We start from the raw sequence: 26,850 nt of genomic DNA on the forward strand, positions 1-26,850 counted from the left end.
TTGTGGAAATACTTCTGTGCTAAGGCATACATTGTTTATTCTAATAACAATCGGTCTCTTATCAATAACAAGTTGCATTTATATTAAGCCTTTGAAATGGAAAAGTATTCCTAGCAGCTTCTCAGAAAATATAAACACCAAGAAGGTGATATTGGGTCAGACTTTCGGGGAGTTGTGGAAACTTTGCGAACCTTTAAAAATGGTAGATGGGATCTGGGTCCAGAAGGCAAATCTCATTTTTGCCGGTAGGGTAAAGAGCATGGGAAATAACTTATACAACCCAAAGTCAACAGAGTCATTCGAAACCAGTGCTGAATTCAAACAGTCCCCCATTTTCTCTTCAGCATGGGCCTTAACATACAGTGTAGGAGTAACAAATTTATGAAGCAAATGTAAATGCTCATAAAGAGAAAGAAAGTATGCAGAACTATCAAGTTATTTAAATCCTCAACCCTTTAAAAATTAAAAACGCAGCCAGCCTTCGTCAGTGAGAGTTGCAAAAACTCTTTCCATTAGTTACAATAACTGTTTGTTGACATTACTCCAAAGGTTATCATTACATTATTAATGTTTGGCTGCTTTCCACAAGCTACAATTATCCCAACGGGGGAATTGTAAGTTCACAGCTTGATTGACAGCTTAAAGAATTTATTAAATAATTAGCTGTCTTTGATGTGAGGTTGCGAATATAAGTCTTTGTTTTGATAATGGATTAGTTACTTCACAGGAATTTGAAGTTCTGAATGGGTTTTCATAAATAGGAATGATTTCTATTGCAGTGCGAGCTGTAATAGGTAATTTATTTAATCTCAACATGGATCCTGAGTTCTGCCCATGGTAGATAGTGAATGAGTCTGCATGGAGGGCATGTGCATGGGTGAGAGTGGTATGGGTTAGCATAAGATGGCATTGTTGGTATGGAAGCTATAGGGAGTCAAGATAGGTAGGTTGGGTGTAGGACATGATTTGGCATTCAAGCTATGAAGGATTATGAGGGTTGGTTGAGCAGTCATGAGTTGACATGGAGAGTATGGGAGAAATGGCTGAGAGTATGAGGTGGCATATTGAGGGTATGGGGAATGGATGGGGGAAGGGGTGGTGGTTTGTGATGGGTGAGGCTAGAGTGCCTAATATTTAGCAGAAGAACTGTGATGAGCCTTTTAAAAAGCCTGCCTTGGCATGTGGAATAGAATCAGGCACGCTGCACTCAGAAGCAGATTGGAAGCAGCCAGATGAGACTGCCACATGCCAAGGCAGGCTTTCATCTGGCTGCTTCCAATCTGCATCTGAGTGCAGCGTGCCCGATTCTATTCCACATTCACCTTTCCAGAGCTGAAATAATGCCATTTAGTGCACTTTTTCCCTGAGGCGGCTGCACAAAACTGCAAAATTTTCCAACTTGAACTACCTACCTAGGGAGGAAAAATCTGTCCCTGAGCAGAGGTGGCCAAAATCCTGTTCAAATAAGTGTTATTGGAGGAAAAGCTGTGAGGTTAATGAAGGGAACTCCATTGCAAGTGGCCTGTACAGCTGAGGTTAATCTCACCACATGGGTGAAAGGGTTAGGGGGACATAGCGTGCTATAGTCAGAGGAATGTAACAGTTATGCAGTGGGTGCAAGATGGTGAAGTGACAGAGGAAGTTATCAAGATAGGGAAGGGCTTCACAATGGAGGGATTAACAGAGGAGAACCTCAAAGTTGTGGCTTTGAGGTATTGAGCAAATATCAATCAATCCAGCTGGAGGAATGTGCCAACAGGTTTTGCTGCAGAATAGTACACAGACAACAGAGGTCATCTGAAGTTTACAGTGGGTGGAGGATCGATAAGGGAAGTGTTGGTATGATCATGTCTGGAGTTGATAAAGGCATTTATGTGAGTTTCAGGAGTAGATGGCAGGGGTATAGGTGGGCTTATTGGATATAGCTAGTCTTTGTGATGGAGAAGATATGGTGTCGGAAGCTTAGATTGAGGTCAAGCCAGGTACTGATGTTGTAAAAGTTTGGTTCAGTCTGATACAGTTGCTGGATAAGGTGATGGAATCAGAAGCAAAGATAGTCAGTTTATGGCAGAGATTGAAGACAATTAATATTGTTTTTAGCTGGAGGAGATGGCAGCTTGTTCAAAACTTCAGGTGGAATCTCGTGTCGGTGACAGAGGGTCTCAGCCACCGACTGGAGAACGGGCAAGAGCCAGTGTTACCTCTTTTTGGGAAGGCTTGGCAGTATTACATGCCAATCAAGCACTGTACAGTCCACAAGTGGGTATTTCTCTGGGATTAGGAGCTGGGACAGGTGTTCTGCATGCTAGCCAATCAGAAATTGATAGTGCTTTTGAACAGTGGCACCTCTGCTGAGGTTGTGGCTGATTCTGTAACAATATACAGGGCAGAGGATCCACCTGAGTGATGGCCAGAGTGGGTTTGTGAGGTGGAGGTTGGCTTTCAGCAGGCTCCCCACCACTCCAGCCCCCCAACTTCCCAATGTCAGGTCCCTCGATCAGCAATTGAATGCCTTTGACTGAGGGAACGCCCCTGCTCAGGGTCTACAAGCAAGTGCACCAGCGTTTATTTGTGAAAGTCACATGGTGAAACCTCACCGCCATTTGGTTTATGCTTGTGGTGATGGGATGATGCCCTTTATTGGGAACTTATGAGCCTCAATTGGGAGAGGAGCCAGAAGGCAGTACACAGGCCTTTCCATCATGGACTTAATCAGGGTGGAGGTGGGAAGACAGCAGAGTACCCACTTGCAACCATGCTTCCTTATTAAATATCCCATACCATCAAATTCAACACAGGCTAGGGCAGAAGATTCTGCCCTCATGTCAGACAAACAGTCTGACGGAACAAAAGCCAATACAGGGACTATTCTGTGGATGATATTGGCAAGGAGTTACATGGGGGCTGAAGACAGATTCTTACAGACTTCCTGAAATGATGATGTAGGGTTGAAGTAGAAACGCTCTGCACATGACAGGATAAATAAGTATGGAACAGCGAAAGGGCAACTGGATTGAGCTGGAAAATGGAGGAAAGGTATTGGAGGAAGGTAGTCTGTTGACATGACAAATCCTGCAATGAGACTGATGGTGAAGGAGGAATAATGGTTATAGTCACAGATGATGTGCTGCATTACTTTGGGCCATTTGATGCTGTGGCAAAGACAACAGCAAAGTCCGATAAATGGTGAATGGAACAGGAGCACATTGGGATGAGGTCAATTTAAAACCAAGCAAAGAAAAGGGGGAACGGGTTGAAATCGTGACCATGATGGTCACACTCAAAGAATAATTCTAACAGCTGATGCCCTTCAACAGCTGAAGCAAGGCTTATGGTTACAAGGGAACAACAGCTACACGAGTCAGATTAGATGAGTTAACATGTTGACATGTTCTTGAACAGCTGAGTATTAAACAATATACTGAGCCATATTCTGCCAGCATGTGCAGACTGTTAGCCTATTAAATGTAACACAGTAGCTCAACATGATCCCTTTTACCAGACTGCCCCACATCTGATAATGTTCTGTTGACATAAACTTTTTAAGGACGGCAGCTGCAGCAGACTCACCAAACAAAAGCTTGAGCAGGATATTACTTTGCAGAAGACAGTTGAAGAGGAAAAAGACATTTAAAGAAGAACAGCATTTAGACACTTTTGACTGAGTTTTCCAACAATATTCAGCATTAAACGTGTACAATTTTTGAGCAGGATTTTGTACAATTGAAAACAGTTCCTATTTATTCAAGGCTGAAGCATTCACTCAGAATACTACTCACTGGGCTGAGGACAACTCCAGTAAGTAATCACAACAGCTTCCAAACATTCAGCTTCTGCAGATAAAAATCCCACTGTCTAACTTTATATACAATAATGAGGATTTCAATTAAATGAAAAGACATTTATGAAAATTTAATTGACAGAGTAGAAAGGCTAGTTGGTGTGCTTGTTATCTGAATTTGAAGAGTACAGTCACTTTAGAAGTATATTGTGTTTCAATGGCCCAGATTTCACAGTTAGCTGCAAGTGACACTGCTCATTGGTGATTCCAAAAAAGGCTACCCATAGAGATATTGCATTCTCTGAGCTGGGTGTTTCCCCTTTTCTGATGTTACTTTGATTCCAATGTTAGCCTAAGTGGAATTCCAACAACAGTTATCTGATCAAGCTGTCTAAGCAGGGAATTCCATTTAAACATTCTCACAGACAGCAAACCAGGAAATGAAAACACAATGTTATCCTTCTCTTTGTAATCATTTTCAACAGCAAAATAAAGACTTACACATGGGATTAAGGTAGAAATTGAACTACAAAAGCAGAATTGATAATAAATCATTTTTAAAATCCTGGGTTTTTTTATCATGATGGAAAAATTTGACATTCTACAAATTTGAAATTTTTTTTTGTAAGAACACAAGAAATAGGAGCAGGAGTAAATGATAGGACCTGGTGAGCCTGCACCATGATTCAATGCAATCTGTGCTGATCTCCACTGCATTGTCCACTTTCCTGCCCACTCCCCATATCTCTCGATTTCCTGAGAGATATCTCAGCCTTAAATATCTCAGCCTTAAATATATTCAATGATACAGCATCCACAAGCATCTGCAGTGAAGAACTCCAAAGATTCATAATCCTTGGACTGAAGAAATTTATCTTCATCCCAAACCTCAATGATCAATCTCTTATCCTAAGGCTTTGTCCACATGTTCCAGGTTCCCCAGCAAGGGGCAATAATCTCTGTGTCTACCCTGTCAAGACCTTTCAGGATTTAGTACATTTCAGTGAGATTACCTTTCATTTTTCTAAGCACAGAGAGTTTAGGCCCAATCTACCTAGTCCCTCATCATAGGACACCAATCTCATGAATGTTCACTCCAAGCCAAGTATGTCCTTCCTTGGATATGGAGACCAAAATTGAACACACTACACAGGTTTGAATAAAGGAATTACTTTAGCTGTTTTCCAATCTAATGGGGTAGCACGGTGGCACAATGTTTAGCACTGCTACCCCACAGCACCAGGAACCTGGGTTCAATTCCCGGCTTGGGCCACTGTCGGTGTGAAGTGTGCACGTTCTGACCGTGTCTGCCTGGATTTCCTTCTTGTGTTCCAACAGTCCAAAAGATGTACTGGTTAGGTGCATTGGCCATGCAAAACTTTTCCCCAAACAGGCGCTAGACTAGAGGATTTTCACAGAAACTTCATTGTAGTATTAACGTAACCCTACTTGTGACACTAATAAATAAACTTAACATTTTTCCCTGAATATAGGGAGTCTTGGAAAATCAAAACCTAATGCATCAACTATTTCACTAGCCACTTCTTTTAAGATTATAGGATGAAGTTCATCCTTCAGCCCGTAGCCTCTCAGCTATTTGTTCAATACCACTTCCCCTCCCTTCCATTTCCTGACTTACAGCTATTTCTGAGATGTTATTTGTATCCTCTATAGTGAAGATCAATGCAAAGTACCTTTCAATTCATTGCCATCTCCTTGTTTTAGGATTTTACGTCACCTTCTCCCCTTAAACTCAGCACATTTATTCAAATAGCCCTGCTGAATTTGGGTTTCCCTCCTGTGTGAATCTCAACAGAGACACGTCTACTAGATGATTAAGGCTAGAACTTCAACTTTCGTGCGTATTTGATGTTTTGGAAGGAGAGGAGGAAAAGAAAAGGTGGTCGGGTGGCTCTGTTAAGAAGGATAAGATCAGTGAGAAATGATCTTAGTTCAAAAGATCAAATATAGAATCAGTTTGAAAGTAAAATTAGCTAAAGAAATGTGTCACTGGTGGAATTAATTGATAGCCACCCCACCCCTCCCCACTCCCAACAGTAGCTATAAAATAGGACAGAGTGTATATCAAGAAATAATGGGATCTTGCAAGAAATGTACTGCAATAATCATGGGTGACTTTAATTTTTGCCTCACTTGGACAAATCAAATTAACAAAGCCAGTGTGGAGGTTGAGTTCATAGAGTGTATTCAGGGCATTTTTTGAGGCAGGACTAATTAAAAACCACATAGAACAAAGAACAAAGAACAACCCAGCTTCGGCCCAACGAGCCTGCGCCGCCATTTCAACAAAGCATCTTCCTACACCTACCCTGCCCCGTGTGTATGTGAATGGTACCCCTAATGTAGCCAGATTCAGGGGAGAATAGTGTAGGGTCAATTTGGTACACCAATCAGCCTAAGAGCACATCTTTGGGGTGTGGGAGGAAACCGGAGAAAAGGATCCTCTTAGACGACAGTGCTCATAACATGATAGAATTTTACACTCAGTTTGAGAGTGAAAAACGTGAGTCCATAATTACTGTCATAAACTTAAATAAAGGCAATTAAATTACAAGGGTATGAACAGAGAGTTGGTTAAAGTGTACTGGGTAAATAAGTTAGAAGGGAAGAGGGTGGAAAAGCAGTGGAAGTCATTTAAGGAAATATTTCATAACTTTTAACAAAGATAAACTCTATTCAGGAATAAAGGCTCTACCAGAAGGATGCAACATCTGTTTCTAACTAAGGTATTTAAGGGTGGTGTAAAATTGAAAGAAAAGGTATACAATGCTGCAAACATTTGTGATAGGCCAGCAGATTGTGAAAGTTTTAGAAATCAAATGAGGATGACTAAAGAAAAATAAAGAGGGAGAAATTGGACAATGAGAAATATAAAAGTAGACAGTAAAAGTTTTGATAAACCATATAAAAAGGAAAAGAGCAGAAAAGTCATCATTGGTTCCAAGGCGAGACCGGGGAAGTAATAAAGGGAAAAGGAGGATAGAGCAGAGGTTTTGAAAATTCTTTTACATTCATCTTCACAGTAGAAGACACAAAAAGCATCCCAAGAATCGTGAAAACCAGAGGCAAAAGGTGGGAGGAACTTCAAATGATCACTATCACAATGGGAAAGCTAATGGAACAAGGCCTTGGACCTAGAGACCTATATCCATGGGTCTTAAGGAAGGATCCTGAGATGGTGGATGCAGTGGTTGTATTCTTCCAAAACTCTCTGGATTTTGGAAAGATCCCAGCTGATCAGAAAACTGCCACTGTTCAAGAAAGAAAAGGGACAGAAAGCAGGAAATTATTTTCCAGATGGTCTAACATCGATCATTGGAAAAATGCTAGAATCCATTATTAAAGAGGTAGTAGTTGGACATTTGGAAAATAATAATACCAGCAGGCAGAGTCATTATGGTTTTATGAAATTTATTTAAGTAATACACAGAGTGAGTAATAAGAAACCAGTAGATGTAGTGTATCTGGATTTTCAAAAGCATTTGATAAGGTGTCACGTAAAAGATTACTACACAAGTTAAAAACTTATACTGCTGAGGTGATATATTGGAATGGATAGAGGATTGGTTAACTAACAGGAAAGTCTGGATAAATGGGCCGTCTTCAGAATGGCAAACTCTAACTAGTGCAGTGTCACAGGAACCAGCGCTGGGACCTCAACTATTTACAATCTATATTAATAAGTTTGATAAAAAAAGACAGATTGTATTTTAGACTAAGTTGTTGAAGATACAAAAAAGATAGGAAACCCAAGTTGTGAGGAGGAAGCAAAGAGTTAAGTCAATGGGCAAACATTTGGTAGATGGAGTCTAATATGGGAAAATGTGAAGTTGTGTACTTTGGCAAGAAAAATAGAAAAGTAGAATATTATTTAAATAGTGAGAGGTTAGAGAATGTTTCAGTACATAGGGATCTGGGTAATGAATCACAAAAGATCAGCTACAGGTAAAGTAAGTAGCAAGAAAGACAAATGGGATTTTTCCCTTTATTGCAAGAGAGGTGTAGTATAACAGGACGGAAATCTTGCTACAGCTGTACAGAAGACTGGTAAGATCACATCTAGAGTCATTGTTGGCTGTCCATCAATTCAAATTCTGGTTGCGCTATTACAGAAAGGATATTATTAAACTAGAAAGAGTGCAGAAAAGATTTACTAGGATACTACCAGGACTTGATGGTTTGAGTTATAAGGAGAGGCTGGATAGACTGGGACTTTTTCCATGGAGTGTAGGAGGCTTAGGGGTGAACTTATAGGGATTTATAAAATAATGAGGGGCATTGGTCAGCTAGATAGTCAACATCTTTTCCCAAAGGTAGGGGAGTCTAAAACTAGAGGACACAGGTTTAAGGTGAGAGGGGAGAGATACAAAAGGGTCCAGAGGGGCAATTTTTTCACACAGGCGATGGTGAGTATCTGGAACAAGCTGCCAGAGGTAGTTTGGTGGCGGGGGAGGACCGGGGTTACATTTTGTCTTTTAGACAGTTACATAAGTAAGATGGGTATAGAGGGATATGGGCCAAATGCAGGCAACTGGGACTAGCTTAGTGGTTAAAAAAAAAGGGCAGCGTAGATAAGTTGGGCTGAAGGCCTGTATCCATGCTATAAACTTCTATGACTCTATAATACCACCTCCTGAGAATTCTGAATTTCTGCCACGGGGTCTCCATATGACTAAACAGACCGATTCCTGACCTGTGGGTGTTTGGGTACATGGGACAGGGCATCCACCAGGTAGAGGGATCTTGAGTGCAGGATTTGCTTCCTTTTTTTCCCTTCTCTGTTACTGCTCTGTCTCATCATTAAGGTGCTTGGCTGAAAATGTGATGCAACTTGATTGACAAGTGTCTCAATTTTGAATGATTGATAGCAAAATCCTCTTGGCATTCATGTCAATGCTGCAGCATTCAAGGAGAGCTTCAGAATGTCTTTCTAGCATTATGTTTCTCTTCCCCTGGAATACTAGCCATCTGAAACAAAGTTATTTGCACTGCTGCCTCACAGCACCACGGACCTGAGTTCAATTCCCGGCTTGGGTCACTGTCTGTGTGGAGTGTGCACGTTCTCCCCATGTCTGTGTAGATTTCCTCTGGCTGTTCCGTTTTCCTCCCACATTCTGAAAAAAGTACTGGTTAGGTGCATTGACCCAAATAGACGCCAGATTGTGGTGGCTAGGAGAATTTCACAGTAACTTCATTGCAGTATTAATGTAAGCCTTAATTACCTTGTCACTAATAAATAAACATTAACTTTTTTTTGTAATGTTAATACAAGCCTACTTGTGACACTAATAAATAAACTTTAAACTTTAACCATTGAGAATTGAGAAAACAGGATCTTGTGGGGGGAAATGTTGGACACAGTGTGCAGTTCATTAAAGTGATTTTGCAGGAATTTTGCCCAACTGCTTTTAGAGCTGGCTTTAAGAGGGACACTAGCATTTGTTTGACAGTTCTTCCATTGAATCCAGAGGCACTGGTGATGGAATTTCTCTAGCTCTCATGTGAAAATTACATGATACTGCGAGGCCTGGATAGAGTGGATGTGGAGAGGAAGTTTCCACTAGTAGGGAGAACTACAACCAGAGGTCACAACCTCAGGCTAAAGGGACAATCCTTTAAAACAGAGATGAGGAGGAATTCCTTCAGCCAGAGAGTGATGAATCTGTAGAACTCTTTGCCGCAGAAGGCTGTGGAGGCCAGATCATTGAGTGTTTTTAAGGTAGAGATAGATAGGTTCTTGATTAATAAGGGGATCAGGCAGGCGAATGGGGATGAGAAAAATATCAGCCATGATTGAACGGTGGAGCAGACTCGATGGGCCAAGTGGCCTAATTCTGCTCCTACACCTTATGTTCTTATGGTGTCATTGATACATGGTCCAGGCCTCATTGCAACAAAGAGGTGCAGTGACAACAACTGTTCTATACACCAGGATTTTGGTTGACTTGTGGAGGTTTTTGCTTTCAAGCACTAGCTGTCATTGTTTAGAACACAGAACATTAAAAAAACATAGCCCACAAGTTGCGCTAAACTGCTTGTTTGTAGAAAGCTAATGCCGCACATCTGATCAGGTGTTGCATCTCCTCATCAATGGTGGCCTTTTGACAGACGTGGCTGTCGAGGTACGGGAAGTGCTCAACATTTTCCGAAGTCTCTCCTTCAACACATACAGGAGGTGGAATATTTAACTGACCACGTCAGGAGCTTTGATTTGGCAACCTTCAAGGACAGGCTGAATTTCTTGAATGCATAATTGAAGCGATCAAGAATGGCTTGCGAATCTGGTGCAGAACGAGCAACAACACTGCGGCACTCGCAAACTATAGATCATGTATGTCTATGGTGGTCCGCTTAGTTTTGGCATGGAGGCCACTGAGGTTAGAAGATTTGCCATCAAGAGAGTATTTAATACTCGCACAGTTGACCTTTGATGAAGTCAATAGCCATTGTCAGGTACATTGTAAATTGTATGGGAAAGATCAAACAGTCTTGTTGAAGCTAGTCTGAATTTTGAAGGGGAATATTTCAGATCTGCCACTCAAGTTGCTTGTGGTCAGATCATCATGAAGCAGCTGCAGGATTGTGGTGAAGTTTCTTGGAAACCTAACCTCCGGAGCACAATGCACAGAATCTTATGATTTACTGACCAAATGCTTTGGTCAGGTTGATGAATGCAATGAAGAGTCCCTGGTGTTATTCTCAAAATTTTTCTTGGATTTGTTTGGCAACAAAGACCAAGTCAAGGAAGCTCCAAAGCCACAATATGTCTTTGGAAGTCACAGATGTTATCATCAAAAATGACCTGTGTTCCAACGCAAGTGCCCAACAATCTTCATGCATCTGTTGATTGTGTGCAGGTTCTTGTCTAGCAATTTCCAGGGACACCAAAATTACTATGTACAGTTTTGGTTACCTTACTTAAGGAACAGCGTTCTAGCAATGGAAGCAATTCAGAGAGGGTTCACGATCCTCAGATGAAGGGTTTGTCTTCTAAGGAAAGGTTGAGTAGTTTGTAATTAAACTTATTAGAATTTTTAAAAATTATATTACCGAAACATAAAAAATTCTGAAGGCCTTTGACAGGGTTTAAAGTCTTTTTTATTAGTGTCACAAGTAGGTTACATTAACACTGCAATCCTCTAGTTGCCACACTCTGGCACCTGTTCAGGTACACTGAGGGAGAAATTAGCATTGCCAATGCACCTAACCAGTATGTCTTTCAAACTGTGGGAGGAAACCAGAGCACCTGGAGGAAACCCATGCAGACACAGGGAGAAGGTGCAGACTCCGCACAGACAATGACCCAAGCTGTGAATCGAACCTGAGTCCCTGGCACTGTGACGCAGCAGTGCTAACCACTGTGCCACCATGCTACCCCAAGACCCTCAGCTATGTTTTCTTTTGTGGGAGAAGCTAGAAGTAGGGGACACAGTTTAAAGATCAGGTATCTACCATTTAAGATGGGGGTGAGGGGGATTTTCCTCTCTCAGAGAGCTGGTGACATTTTAAATTCTCCTCCCCAGCAGGCAGTGGAGGTTAGGTAATTGAGTATATTCATGGTGAGTCAGACAGATTTTTTATTGACAAGGGAGTCAAGGGTTATGTGAGCAAGCAGAAAAATGGAATTAAGGTCAGGATCGGATCAGCTATTATTTTATTAAAGACAGAGCAAGCTTGAGGAGTGAAATACCCTACAGCTGCTCCTATTTCTTATATATTCTAATGTTCTTCCATCTTCCCCTCTTCCCCTTACAGGCATTCAGGCCCCACTTGCCATTGTAAAAGGCCTTCAAATAGGTGTAGTGATATTGTTGCTTGACTAGTAATCCAGAGACTAATGGTCTGGGGATCCCGGTTCGAATCCCACCATGGTCAATGGTGAAATTTGAATTTAATAACAAAAAATCAGGAATGAACAATCTGATGATGACCATGAAGCCATTTGTCAAGCATTGTAAAAGCCCATCTGGTTCACTAATGTCCTTTAGGGAAGGAAATCTGCCACCCATAGCCAAGTTTGGTCTACACGTGATGCAGACCCAGAGCAATGCCCTATTAAATGCCCTCAGGGATGAGCAATAAATGTTGGCTCAGCCTGCAAAGCCCACATCCCATGAATGAATAAAAAAAAGAGACCCACCAAGGAGAACAGTTAAAAAAAGGTTTATTTATTAGTCACAAGTAAGCTTACATTAACACTGCTATGAAGTCGCTACGAAAATCCCCTAGTCACCACACTCTGGCGCCTGTTTGGTTACACTAAGGTGCAATTTAGAATGGCCAATCCATCTAACGCACACATCTTTGGACTATGGGAGGAAAGCGGAGCACCCGGAGGAAAACCACGCAGACACAGGGAGAATGTGCAGACTCCATAAACATAGTGACCTAAGCAGGGAATCGAACCCGGTCCCTGGCTCTGTGAGGCAGCAGTGCAAAGTACTGTGTCACTGTGCCGCCCCCGCTGATTCTGTATTTGTTTTTCAGGCCCATTAAGCAAATGCTGCCCCTTTGCCCTTCACATTGCTCTGCATGCTCTCCAAAACTTCATATCTCTGCTTCAAATATTTATCCAATTTTTCCTTAAAAACAATGGCATGCATCAACCAATTTCCTGTAGCAATACAGTCAATTCTCCAACAACTCTGTGAAAGGAAATCCCTCTTTTTTTTAGGGATAACTTTAAATTGATAACTCCTTGACACTGATTCCCCAACCAGTGGAAATAGTCTATCGCCACTCAAACAGGGCATTTCATAATTTTATAAATTGCTATTAAATCTGCTTTTAGTCTTCATTGTTGCAGTAAAAACTGGTCCAGAATCGCAAAACTCTCCTCAGATCTTTAGTTTCTCATCTCTGGCATCTGATCTACTTTACAGCTTTAATATCCTCTCTATAAAGGGGTATATAAAACAATACAAACTATTCTAAGTGTAGCTATTGTTGCATACAAATTCATAATTATTTCTTAACTCTTGCATACCATGTCCCTGTTTATAAACCCAAAATTAATTTATCTACCTGAACTTGTATCTTTAGTTTTGAACTCCAGAGTCTTATTGCTTATCCACATTAGTCAAATACACCCTCTTTCTCCCAAATTGAATTATTTCTTATGTATCCATTTCGGAAAGTTCCCCTCCAAACCACTCACTGTTCTGACTTGGAAATATGATTACCGTTCATTTGCAGTCGCTGGGTCAAAATCTTGGAATTCCTTCCCCAATAGGACTGTGAGTCAGCTCACAGTATGTGGACTACAGTGTTTCGTGAAAGCAGCTCATCACCACCTTCTCATGGGCAACTAGGGATGGGCAATAAATGCTGACTAGCCAGCGACATCTTTGTCCCACAAATGAATAAAAAAAGCATCCAACCAACATCTCACTATGCATTATATTAATCTAATGATGGCTTCCTGAAATTTTTATCCAGTCCTCTTCTCCTTTTGTCAAATTTTCACATTGGTGTCATTTGTACATTTCATGATTGTATACAAATAAGTCAACTCAAAATCTATATGCAAAGACAAAATTGGACCTAGCATCAGTTTCTGAGGCATTCTACACTGAACTTTCTCCAATCCAAGCAACATCCATTTGCCAAGATGTTAAACTGAGGCCAGATGCAAAAGATCCCCAGTACTATTTTGAAGAAGGGATGGGAAGGTTTTTTCTCGTGTTCTGGCCATGTTTATCCTTTAATCACAAAAAAATGGATTATCTAGTCATTGTCACAATGCTGTTTGCAGGAGTTCACTGAGTGCAAACTGGCTACTACAACAGCAACCACAAAAATACATCAGCGGCTGTAAAGCGCTTTGAAACAGACAGTCATGAAAAGTATGATATAAATGCAAGTCTTTCTTCCTTTATTGTCTGCCAGCTGACTTTGTATTCATGTTGCTGCATTTCCTCTTACACTGTACATAAGAATGTTCCTAATAGGCCTCTTGTGAGACACCTTCTGAAACCTTAGGCACTCTGTCTACAGCATTCTATATATAATTTCAAATAGTCACCTCTTCAAAAACACTCAATTAAATGGGTAGTGTACGACTTGCCTGGAACAACTTCATCTAGCTGTCTTTGATTAAGAGGTGGAGATGCCAGCGTTGGACAGGGTACAAAAAGAAAGAAGTCTCACAACACCAGCTTAAAGTCCAACAGGTTTATTTGTAGCAAATGCCACAAGCTTTTGGAACATGCTGTTCCTTCATCAGGTGGAGGGGGGAGTTCTGATCACAAACAGGGCACAAAGACACAAACTCAAATTACATGAATAATGATTGGAATGTGAGTCTTCACAGCTAATCAAATCTTAAAGGTACAGACAATGTGAGTGGCGAGAGCGTTAAGCACAGGTTAAAAGGATGTGTATTGTTTTCAGACAGGAAAGTTAGAGAGATTTTGCAAGTCCAGGCAAGTTGTGGGGGTTACAGATAGTGTGACATGAACCCAATATCCCGGTTGAGGCCGTCCTCATGTGTGCGGAACTTGGCTATTAGTCTCTTCTCAGCGACTCTGCACTGTCGTGTGTTGGGAAGGCCGCCTTGGAGAACGCTTACCTGAAGATCAGAGGCCAAATGCCTGTGACCGCTGAAGTGTTCCCCAACAGGAAGAGAACAGTCTTGCCTGGTGATTGTTGAGTGTTGTTCATTCATCCGTAGTGTCTGCATGGTCTCCCCAAAGTACCAAGTCTCGGGACATCCTTTCCTGCAGCGTATTAGGTAGACAACGTTGGCCGAGTTGCAAGAATATGTACCGTGGACTTGGTGGATGGTGTTCTCACGTGAGATGATGGCATCCATGTCGATGATCCAGCACGTCTTACAGAGGTTGCTGTGGCAGGGTTGTGTGGTGTCGTGGTCACTAATCTCCTGAAGGCTGGGTAGTTTGCTGCAGACAATGGTCTGTTTGAGGTTGTGCGGTTGTTTGAAGGCAAGAAGTGGGGGTATGGGGATGGCCTTGGCGAGGTGTTTATCTTCATCAATGACACGTTGAAGGTTCTGGAGAAGATGTCGTAGCCTCTCCGCTAGTTAGTGAGTTAGTTAGTAACCACGACACCACACAACTCCGCCACAGCAACCTCTGTAAGACGTGTTGGATCATCAACACAGATGCCATCATCTCACATGAGAACACCATCCACCAAGTACATGGTACATATTCTTGCAACTTGGCCAACGTTGTCTACCTGATAAGCTGCAGGAAAGGATGTCCCAAGGCTTGGTACATTGGGGAGATCATGCAGATGCTATGACGATGGATGAATGAACACTGCTCAACAATCACCAGGCAAGACTATTCTCTTCCTGTTGGGGAACACTTCAGCGGTCATGGGCATTCAGCCTTTGATCTTTGGGTAAATTGAGTTTCTGCCTTGTTTGTGATCAGAACTCCCTCTCACCTGACAAAGGTACAGCGTGTTCCGAAAGCTTGTGGCATTTGCTACAAATAAACCTATTGGACTTTAAGCTGGTGTTGTGAGACTTCTTTCTGTCTTTGATTAATACATGTTTATTCATTTTGTCTTGTCTAACAGATTCTAGAAGGTTTTCAATAGCATAGACTTCATGCCATCTTGACCTGGAGATTTTTCCAAATAGACTTCTATTTCACAACTAATTCATTATCTGCATAAATTGTCCCAAATCTTCTTCTAATACACCTAGATCTCGGGGGTTGATTTATTTTTCCCCTCCCTAGCCCAGGGGTACTGAAGCAATGACTGATTATGAGATCAGTTAATTTGCCAAGGAATGACAATTTAATCTAGGGCATTCGGACTTTGTGTTAACCTACTTTATAACAAACAAGGGATGACCCAAATCACATTTTTTTAATGTTGGAGAAAATGTAGATGAGGATAGGTTCGAAAATTCAGGTATTTTATGAGATACAGATGTGACCAGTGGTAACTTAGTTGAAGAGCATGCCATACATGCTAACCTTATGGTAACTCTTATGTGGGAAAGAAGCCAGTTTTCACATTAAGTTTTGTCTGTGAATTTCAAATCAGTTTTCAACTTAATCAGGCTTTGTGGTCTATTTTTGTGCTTGTGCTCAAGGGAGAGAGAAATTGGGCTAATTAGTTCTTTAATGTGTTAAGTCCCATGGACTCCTTTAATTTTAGAAAACTAAATTTGCTCTTTATTTTTAAAATGTAGGAAAGATTAAAATGCCTGACATTTGTAATTTACATGTTATTTGAACGCTACCCCGTTTCCATTCTTGTCACTGATACAGCTCATATACTGACCACAAATAAACCTGTTTGCCATTTAAAAGATTTTCATCACTCAATCCAGGCTTCAATGATAACTGTGGCTGCTAATTGCTCCCATAAGATGGTGTAACTGGAATTTGGAATAAGGACGATTAAACACATAACATCTTAAAGATGTAGCATTTCATTTTTGTTGGTCCACACGGGCTGTTCCCACACTTTTTAAGATTCATTACACACACATACACCAATAATTTCTTCCACATTGCTTTCATTTTGCAAAATATTTTCTGACCCTAACAATCTTGTAAGTTACTTGAAGCAGCAGAGGAGTCATCTGCCTTGCTCTCCTTTGTGTGTACTGAGTGGAGAAGGAGAAGTATCATTACAATTTATAAAAACAAGAAACATTGTTGTGAATAGAATATTTAAGTAGAATTTATTGTCCTTTATGCTGTGAGCAGTGGCTTGCCTTTGGAACTTGCACTATAACAATTGGAGTCGGCTGAAACCAGTCATGCTGATGATTGAGCCGTCATCCCTGTACTCTTTGGCCTGCATTGGCTCCCAGTTCAGCACCAGCTTAGTTTTAATATTCTCTTTTTCATGTTCAAATCCTTTGGTGAACTTGCCCCTGTCCATGCCAACAATCCTCTGAGATCTTAGCGTTCTTCCACCCTAACCTCATGGACACCCCTGATTTCCTTCACCCTAATCATTGGTGGCCATGCCTTCAGTGCCTTGACCCTAAGCTCTGGAATTCTCTCTCTAAAACTCTCAGTCTCTTTACTTTCTCCTCCTTCTTTAAGATGCTCCTTTGAACCAAGCTGTTGATCACCTGTCCTCATATCCCTTTGTTTGATTCATTGTCAGATTTTGATGGTGACCACTCCTCTGATGTTTTATTACATTAAAGGCATTATATAAATACAAATTATGGTTGCATCAATTCTAGGGAAAGCAGTGTAGATGCTTTAGTGCATGAGCAGAGCTCCATTGACTGATATGGGAATACTGATGGAATTGAAGTGACCCTGCTGTTCCTGCCCTGGCTGGCATAAGTGGTAGAGAAGTTATTGGAAAAAATCTGAGGGACAGGATTAATTTCCACTTGCAGAGGCAAGGATTGATCAAGGATAATCAGCACGGCTTTGTCAGAGGGAGATCAGGTCAAACAATTTGACTAAGTTTTTTGTGGCAGTGACGAGATGTATAGATGAAGTTGATGTAGTCTACATGGATTTCAGTGAGGCCTTTGACGAGGTCCTGCATGGGAGACTGATCAAGAAGGTAAGGGCCCACGGGATCCAGGGCAATTAGGCAAATTGGATTCAAAATATGCTGAGTGGCAGGAGGCAGAGGGTGATAGTCAAAGGTTGTTCTTCTGACTGCAAGCCTGTGTCCAGTGGCATTCCACAGGGATCACTGATGGGTCCCTTGCTGGGTTGCAGTATACATTATTGATCTGGACATGAATGTGGAAGGTATGAACACTATTTCACAATGACATTAAAATTGGTTAAATAGCAAGGAGGAAAGCTTTAGAGAGATGGGCAAAACAGTGGCAAATGGAATTTAACCTGAAAGAAGTGTGAGATGATGCATTTTGGGAGGATTAACAAGATAAGGAAATACACAATGAGTGATAAGACCTTAAGGAGTACAGAGAAGCAGAGGGACCTTGGTCCACAGATCCCTGGAGGCAGCAGGGCAAATACATAAAGTGGTTAAGAAGGCATTTGAGATACTTGTTTTTAGTAGCCGAGGTGTAGAACGCAAGTACAGGGAGGATATGATGGAGCTGTATAAAATGCTTGTTAGGCCACAGCTGAAATACAGGGTACTGTTCTGTTTGCCACACTATAGGAGAGATGTGATTGCACTAGAAAGGTTGTAGAGGAGATTTGCCAGAATGTTGCTTGGCTTGGAGCATTCATGAAGAGTAGCTGTTAGGCTGAGCTTGTTTTTCTCAGGGCTGAGGGGGGAAACCTGATTGAAGGGTACAAAATTATGAGGGATATAGATAACCTAGATAGGAAGGAACTTTTCCCCTGAGTAGAGAGGTCAATAATCAGGGGCATAGATTTAAGGTCGGGAACAGGAGAAGCGATTTGAGGAAAAACATTTTCGCTCAGAAGATGGTCGGAATCTGGAACTCACTGTATGAAAGAGTGGGAGAAGTTGAAATCCTAAACATTTGAGAAGTATTTAAATGACCACTTGAACGCCATAGCACATCATGATGGCACAGTGGCATGGTAGTTAGTACTGCTGCTTCACAGCACCAGGGACTTGGGTTCAATTCCTGACTTGGGTCACTGTCTGTGTGGAGTTTGCACGTTCTCCCTGTGTCTGTGTGGGTTTCCTCTGGGTGTTGCGGTTTCTTCCCACGATCCAAAGGATGTGCTAGTTAGGTGCACTGGCCATGCTAAATTCTCCCTCAGTGTATCCGAATAGGTGTCAGAGTGAGGCAACTAGAGGATTTTTACAGCAACTTCATTGCAATGTTAATGTAAGCCTACTAGTGGCACTAATAAATGAATTACAAGGCTATTACCAAGTGCTGAAAAATTAGATTAGAATAGATAGGTGTTGGATGCCTGATGGGCCAAAGGGCCTCTTTGTGTGCTGTAACACTCTATAACACAAGTTAACTCAGGGGTCAGTGTTTTTTTGTTTCTATGGCTCAGCTACTCTCTGCAGATATTTATTGAGCAATTAGGGGAGATTGGGAATTTACATCCATCGGAACAAAACTGGTGCAATATTTTCTCTTTCCAAAGGCATTCAAGATAACACCTGGATAAAAAAAATTGTACCATGTATATAAATAATTAAACTGGATGAAATGAAACACACACACATAACATAAATAAATAATAAAATTCCAATGATTGCTTTTTAAAAGGCTCTAATTAACTGGCTCCATACATGGCTGGGAAAGACTGCAGTTGCACAGAGTTCTCATGGTCTGTGGGATTTTTTTCGTAAATAAAGAACTTCCTCATTAAATAAAAGTAAACAAATGCTGGTCCAAAGTCACTTCTAGATTAGCTAGTGTGATCTGACCCAGTGAAATCTTTACAGTAAGATGACTAGACACTAATGGCAAGCAGCCCAGCCCCAGCTTTGAAATTCTTCACAACACAAGACTCCACGAGTTTAGCTGACAGCTGGCTGTTATTAAAATCTATGGATTTGCACTGGTTACCATTATAGTATTTGCTTTACGCAAATCAGTAATGAGAAGATATTGAAATAATCATCTGGCCTCAGCGTGCAGGATGCAGAGGCAGTTCCACTAAGAGATACCAGCTGAGTCACTGTCACACCGACTCTGGCTGCTGCTGCTAACTGATCTGTTTTTCTGCTAAAGTCTGATATTGGGAACAAAATCTTCAAGTTCGTGTGTTGGGGGGGGGGGGGACCACCAAGAAGCTGTGTTTACACATCCTCTTTGTGAAAGGCTGTGCACCGACAGTGCTGTCTTCACACTACTGTTTGAAGCGTAGGACATTGGAAGAATTGATTCACAGCTGGAAGCCAGTTTACCAGGGAACCGGCTCTCCAACGGCCTTTCAATATATAAAAAAACACCCAATTCTACCGTCAAGAAAAAGAACTATCAATCATAACAGCAGGGCCAAAACATCGCCCCAGTCTGCGCTGGCCCATTCCAAGAATTATTGGTAAACTTGTTGCGCAAAATAATCGATTGCATTCCCGTATCCAGGAATGTTCCCGTTATGGGAGGTGACGATGGAATGTTGCAACAACTCATCTTCCCCAGCTCTGGTCCCATTCAAACTTCCCAACACTATCCTTTCATCTCTCAGTTTCCCATTTCGCCAGCTCCAGCGTGAGAGGGGGGAAACCAGGCTGCTGGATGAAAGAATCTTATTTACAAACCTGGAAGATGCAGCAAGTTACAGAAATACCAGCCCCCCTCCTCCCGTCTCCTCCAGCACCCAGCTAGATTTTCCAAATCAAACTTTGCGAGAGTGTGCAATCCGGGTTTGGGACTGACCTGCCAAGCGGCGTTCCCTGACATTTTTCCACAATAAATCCCAAGCTTTGGCGGTGGAGTCCTTAAGATGCTCGCTGAAAGACCTCCTCAGTTGGTGCCTCGCAGATTTCCGATGGGCCATCCCTTTATCCCAGGATATAACGCTCTCGTTCCCACATCAGCAGCTGCTCCATGGAATTTCCTCCACCCACCGCCGCCCCCTCCCCTCGCTTCCCAAAACTTTCCAGCTGCTCACTACCTGGGTTACTGTCCCTCGGAACGCCGGTGGACCCGGAGGCGAAGGTTGAGAGCTCTCTGGCCCGCTGTGGAGCTGCCGATGGCTTGCCGCATGGCTCTTAGCTCAATGCTGAGCTTTGCCTTGCTGGCTGCTGCTGCTGCCGCCTTGTCAGAAAGCAAGGAGGGCTGGCTAGTGTCCCCCTTGGCAGGACCCCGTGCTCACTCTCTCCTCCCTCCCAGTCAGTTACGGTACCAGATGTGCTATGATTTGACTTTGCCACTGACGCGCGATTACAGTCGCTGCTGGGAGGGGGCTCTGCTCCTCTCTGCAGCACAAACTCGCCTGTCCCGGCAGCAGATGCATTCACTGACTGCTCTCTGTGCCTCAGAGCTGCTCCCATCACAGCTCATAACGGTGCACGCATTGCCAATATCCTGGCAAAATATTTTATCGTCAAGATACAGTCATTTCTTCTTCGAGCATCTACCAATCCCATATCAATCTAGGAAAAGATATTTTCATGTCATAACAAAAGTCAAAAATTGCACCAAATTCAGATAAATTCAAAATTAATATTTATTCAAGTTCATAATAGCACCTTCTCTAAACAATTTGAATATGATTTTCTAACTTTGATGATATATTTGGTTGCAGCAGTATTATGGGAGTAGCACTGGTGCCTCATAGTCAGTGACCTGGTTCAATTCCCCGACTTGGGTCATTGTCTGTGTGGAGTTTGCATGTTCTCCCCATGTGTGCTCTGTTCTCCTCCTACAGTCGAAAGATATATGGGTTAGGTAGATTGACTGTGCAAAATTGCTCCTTCCTGTCAGGGGGACTAGCTAGGGTAAATACATGGGATTGTGGGGATAGGGCCTGGGTGGGATTGTGGTAAGTGCAGACTTGATGGGCCAAGTGGTCTCCTTCTGAACTGTAGGATTCAATGATTCTATGAATTTTTTTTATTATTTCAAAGTGAGTAGAGCTCTCATTTCACTCAGGTCATTAATCTTTATATCCAGTCTGGCTAGTCAACCGCTTCCATGATCAAATCATTGATGGCACCTATCACCTCATCTGTCAAACTGGAAAGAAATCCTAAACTCAACTGGTACCAATGAATGGGTGGCAAGGTGGCACTGTTGCTAGCACTGCTGCCTCATAGCACCAGGAACCTGGATTCAATTCAGCCTTGGATGATTGTTTATGTGGAGTTTGCATGTTGTCCCTGTGTCTGCATGGGTTTCCTCCAGGCGCTCTAGTTTCCTCCCACTCTCTAAGGGTGTGCAACTTAGGTGGATTGGCCATGCTAAATTGCTTCTAAGGGCCCTTTTCCCCATTTTGATGTTCACTGCTGGGCAGACTTGAAACTGGGAGCATTTCAGATCTGACTTTTAGACCCATTCTCAGGCACTCACATATCACTCTGCCTCCGAAAATATCAGTGATTCCGAATCACGCTGCATAAGCCTGTGGGTGGGGCTCAATGCGCCTGAATGCAGCTCCAATCAGTGCCTCAAACTGCGCATGTGCAGAAAAAAGAATGCTGCTTCCCTGCCATGTCCCTCCCAGACTAAGTAATGCATCGTCCTGGCCCCCACCAACATTTCCCCAACCCCACAACATTATTGATCTCCTTATCCGCCTACCCAGACCAATCAGGGACATCTCTCCCTCTCTTTCTCCTCCCACTGATCTCAGGCAGAGTGGCACTGGATCCCTTTTCTCCCACTGATCGGAGGTAGAGTGGCAGCGGACCCCTTTTCACCTCCACAGATCACAGGCAGAGTGGCAGCAGACCCACCTTCCCCCGCCCCCACTGATCTCAAGCAGAAAACCATCGGATGCTAGGCACCTACCTCCTCACCAATTGGAGTCTCCGAATCGGACTTCTATGGACCATGTCTGTTTCGCACCAATTCTGGATGGGCGAATGCGGTGGGAAAGGGGGAAATGCTGATAAAGTTAGATGTGCAGCTATTAAGTCACTTTAAATGCATGCAAATGCATTTAAATGGCTGTCACGCCCACGTCGCCCTGATTGTGGCCATTTTCAGGCCTTGGTAAAAGGGGGAACCGGCACAGAACTGATAGTAATCTAGCAACCCAAGCTGATGCTCATGGGTTTAAATCATGGCAGATGGTGGATTTAAATTCAATTTATTAGTAAATCTAGAATTAAAAAGAAAACTATTAATTATCATAAAATTCCATCCTTCAGAGAAAGAAATCTGTCATCTTTACCTGGCCTGGCCAACATGTGACTCCAAACCCATAGCAATATGGTTGACTTTCTACTGTTCTCAAACAGGCAACAAATTTGGGATGGGCAACAAATGCTGACCTTGCCAATGACGTCTACATCACATGTACAAATAAAAAAAATTACATTCGTCCTTATTTAAACAAAAATAATGACTGCTATCAGCTCTCAAGAGATTCACAAATTCAAAATAACTGGCAAAAGGAGTAAAAGTGATGTGAGGATTTTTTTTTCACTCAAAGAGTATTTGAAGTCTGGAGCTTCCTGAGAGGGTGGTGGAAGTAGGTTCAATCGAGGTGTTCAAAAAGGAATTGGATCTCTATCTGAAAAGGAAGAATGTGGAAGGCTACAGGGATAAAGCAGAGAAGTAGGGCTAGGTAGAAAGCTTGTGCAGACTCAATGGGCAAATGGCCTCCTTCTACACTGTAAAGATTCTGTGATTCAATAGTTCCCAAATCACACTGTTTATACAATGCATTGCTTACATGATTCTTAGCTTGTTGATTTCTGATATTTGGATGGGGTTTGTAGTGGTTCTGAAATTTTGGGGCATGTGTCTGTGTGGGCTGTAGCAGCAGACAAAAAATGTCAAATAAAGCATTTAAACGCCATTGCATCCCCAGGGTACAGACCAAGTGCTGAAAAAAAGGATTAGAATAGATTGGTGTTAGGTGGCCAGCACAGATATGGTGGGCCAAAAGACCTCTTTCTGTGCTGTAAAAAATCTATGGCCTGAATTTTCTGGGCCCATTCAAGATGTGCACAAATTTCATTATGGCTGTTAACTCTTGCGAGAGGGCTATAAGGGACTTACGCTGGGGAATCCTTAGAATTAGATCTTCCCTTCTTCCCACTAGCAACATAATCTGGAGCATGCCCAGCAAGAGCGTGAACCTGATTTCCATCAATTGAAATGGATTTAAATATGCACAAATGGCTTTACATCATAGCTTCTGGGTTCCTCATACTGCCAAGGTACCAGGTGCAGGCTGAAGTAAGGCTTCTAGAGCAACCGATTGAGGACTTGCCATTATTTGGAGGAGGGCCAGTGATGGTGGGAGAGGGGAGGTCCCTGCATCATTGGAGGTAGGAGTGGGGGGGTGTTTATGATTGCATTGTGGTATAGGGAGGCTGTGATGCCCTGATGCTGGTGAGGATGGGGAGGGATGTCTTTAACATTAATTTGGGATCCAGGTGTCCTTTAAAAATGGTGTCCTGATCTCTACGGAGCTGGACTTGCTGTCGTCTTAGGGCTTATTCCTCAAGATTGATGGTGGAAAACATGCCCCTCCTCCCTGTTTTTTGTTGATAAAGTTTCAGCAGACCTGGAGAGAAAACTTTCATGTGTCTCCTGGGAGAAACACATGGGTTTTCAGTCAGAACCTGACACTTGGCATTTTTTTTGAAAATTCTGCCCAACGTCGTTATGAAATGGGGAATCTCTAATTCCTGTACATGTAAATCCTACAACTACATTTGAAAAGTGAAACAAAAGACAATTGCAGGCAAATGGTGGCATTGCAAATTGTTTCCAAAACATGAGACAAAAATGCTGTTTAGATTTCTTGAAAATTTTGAATGAGAAAACTGGATGAACCCCTCGCAAAAAAAAAATCCTGGTGATTTTTAACATAGAAACAGACATAGAAAGATAGAAGATAGGAGCGGGGGGGCCTTTGGCCCTTCGAGCGTGCTCCTCCATTCATTACAATTATGGCTGATCATCCAACTCAATAGCCTAATCCTGCTTTTTCCCCATAAACTTTGTTCCCATTTGCCCCAGGTGCTATATCCAATCAGCTCTTGAATACATTCAATATTTTGGCATCAACTACTTCCTGTGGTAATGAATTCCACAGGCTCAGTACTCATTGAATGAAGAAATGTCTCCTCACCTCCATCCTAAATGGTTTACCCTGAATCCTTAGACTGTGACCCCTGGTTCTGGACTCTCCCATCCTCGGAAATATCCTTTCTTTGGACTGCTGTTCTGCTAAGATTGCATAATTACCAATGTTATCAGTTACAGTGCGAAACTACTGCTTATCTCCATTTTGTGCTTGGCAGCAAAGTGCATCTGGTGCAAATTCATTCAATCCTGTGTAGGCATATGTTATTATTCTCACCATTACTACATTTTCTTTGGTACAGCATAGTGCAGGTCTAATGTAAATTAAACTCATGCACACCAGGATGTCACGATGACTTGGGAGCACACAAAATAATGCTGGACAAGAGACACAAAACAGCTGGGATTAAAGAGATGGCAGACATGTAGGACAGGAATGGGGAGAAAAGTCTATGTTACAGGTACTGAGAGCATCAAAATATTTATGTATGTATAAAAAAACTCCTAAAATGCAGTCAACAATAGTGTGTTGGTAATCAATTATTTCTGTGAGGCAAGCCACAAGAATCTATGAGTAAACATGTCATGTGTCTCTAATGCTCAGTTTTTTCTTCAAAAATGTCTAAAGATGAGAAACAAATAAGATATTTTTACAATGCAACAGAACGGCATGCTAGATTTTTATAAAACCTTGGACGAGGCCCAAGCTGGTGGGTGCACTGTGTCCAACTCTACATGCCACACTTTAGGAAGGGAATGGGTGTGGAAGAGATTTACTAGAATGGTCCTTAGGATGAGGGATTACAGTTGTGGTAAATAACTGTAATCCTGGAAACAAGAAACAAAGACTGGAAAAAGCGGAATTGTTCTACTTAGTGCAGGGAAATAAAGAGAAGTGTTGAAATCATGAAGGGTAACAGTAAGTGTAAGCAAAGAAAAGCTTTTTCCAATTGTTGAAGAGTCAATAAGCAGTTGACACAGATTTAAGATGATCGACAAAGAACTAAAGATGACAAGATGTGTAACTTTCTTTATGCAATGAGTGGTTGGGATTTGGAATTTACTGCTCAATAAGGTGGAGGCCAAGAATGCTGGACACATTGTGGTGCTGGGGGTGGGCCGGGGATAATTAAATTGCTGCCTTACTGTGCACAGAGATAACACTACTACAGGCCTCCCACCCACAAGCTTTCAACAAAATGGTAATGAACAGCATTCAAAAGAACAAGGAAATGAACAAGCTCCTGCCCCTGCTGGTGCTTAACTGTGGCAAAACAGTAAGTGTAAAGTACAGGAATTATCCTGCAGTGATTATTTGTGTTGAGTGATCCCAATATAAAAATATTGGGCATAAAAGCATCCAGTACTTGACAGTGGATAGACCAGGTAAAAATTAGACTGTCCAATATAAAACTGCATGAAAGCAACCTTCAAAAACAAATTGCATAATTACTTGAAGGAGAAAACAAATTACATAGTTTTGAGGGAAGAGTGGGAGAGTGGGACTAACTGGATTGTCCTTTGAAAGAGCTAGTGCAGACTGGGTTCTTTATATATTAGAATCATAGAATGTTTACAGCACAGAAGATGGCCATTCAGCCTATCGTTCCTATGCCTACTTTCTCCAAGGACAACTGAGCTAGTTCCCCAAACCTGCCTTTTCCCTCAGCCGTGCAAATTGTTTCAACTAATTATCCAATTCCTCTTTGAAATCCATTATTGAGTCTACCTCCACCACACACTCAGCCAGTGCATTCCAGATCCTAACCCCTCACTACGTAAAAAAGCTTTTCCTTGTGCTGCTTTTGATTCTTTTGTTATTCACCATAAATTGGTGTCTTCTGTTTCCCAACCCTTCACCAATAGGAACAGTGTCTTGTTCTCTACTCTGTCTAGACACCACAGCAACTCTGTCCAGACCCTTCACCAATAGGAACAGTGTCTTGCTCTCTACTCTGTCTAGACCCCACATTACTTTGAAAACCTCTATTAAATCTCCTCCCAACTTTCTCTTCTGTAAGGAAAACAGCCCAACTTCTCAAAACTATCTTCGTAAATGAAATCTCTCGTCCCAGAATCATTCTTCTGAATGGCACGAGGGCTGAAGAAAACCTTAATCAAAGACATTTTTTCTTAAATATATTTTCGTTGAAGATTCTTTCTTTTTTTTAGAAACAATGCAACAAACTCTGAAAGATTAGTGCAGTGCAACCAGATCATTTTCAAGTAGGAAGAGAGAAAAAAAAATGAAAATTCCCAACTCAGTTGGTTCTGATTATTAATTGCAACCAGCGTCTCACACCACACTGAAAAACATGCTGTTAGCTGCATTGGCCATGCTAAATTCTCCCTCAGTATACCCGAACAGGCACTGGAGTGTGGCGATTAGGGGATTTTCACAGCAACTTCATTGTATAATAAATAAACATTAAAAAAAGAAAAATATATTGAAGGATGGGGG

General features: G+C 42.0%; 1 protein-coding gene across 2 annotated transcripts in view; it reads right to left on the reverse strand.

Moving 5' to 3' along the window:
• Nucleotides 1-26,850, reverse strand: part of LOC145349105 (stAR-related lipid transfer protein 13-like) — a 370,169-nt gene that overhangs the window by 137,057 nt on the left and 206,262 nt on the right. Inside the window, exon 1 of one of the 2 annotated variants that reach the window (XM_080197458.1) lies at nucleotides 20,061-20,443. The exons of the other annotated variant lie outside the window; for it this stretch is intronic. Coding sequence (XP_080053584.1) covers nucleotides 20,061-20,181 — 121 coding nt within the window. The 5' untranslated portion in view covers nucleotides 20,182-20,443. Of the gene's footprint in view, nucleotides 1-20,060; nucleotides 20,444-26,850 lie in introns of those variants that run through there. 2 annotated transcript variants of the gene reach the window in all.

The sequence above is a fragment of the Carcharhinus amblyrhynchos genome, chromosome 10, assembly GCF_965287045.1.
Source record: "Carcharhinus amblyrhynchos chromosome 10, sCarAmb.v2.hapA, whole genome shotgun sequence".
NCBI lineage: Eukaryota > Metazoa > Chordata > Chondrichthyes > Carcharhiniformes > Carcharhinidae > Carcharhinus > Carcharhinus amblyrhynchos.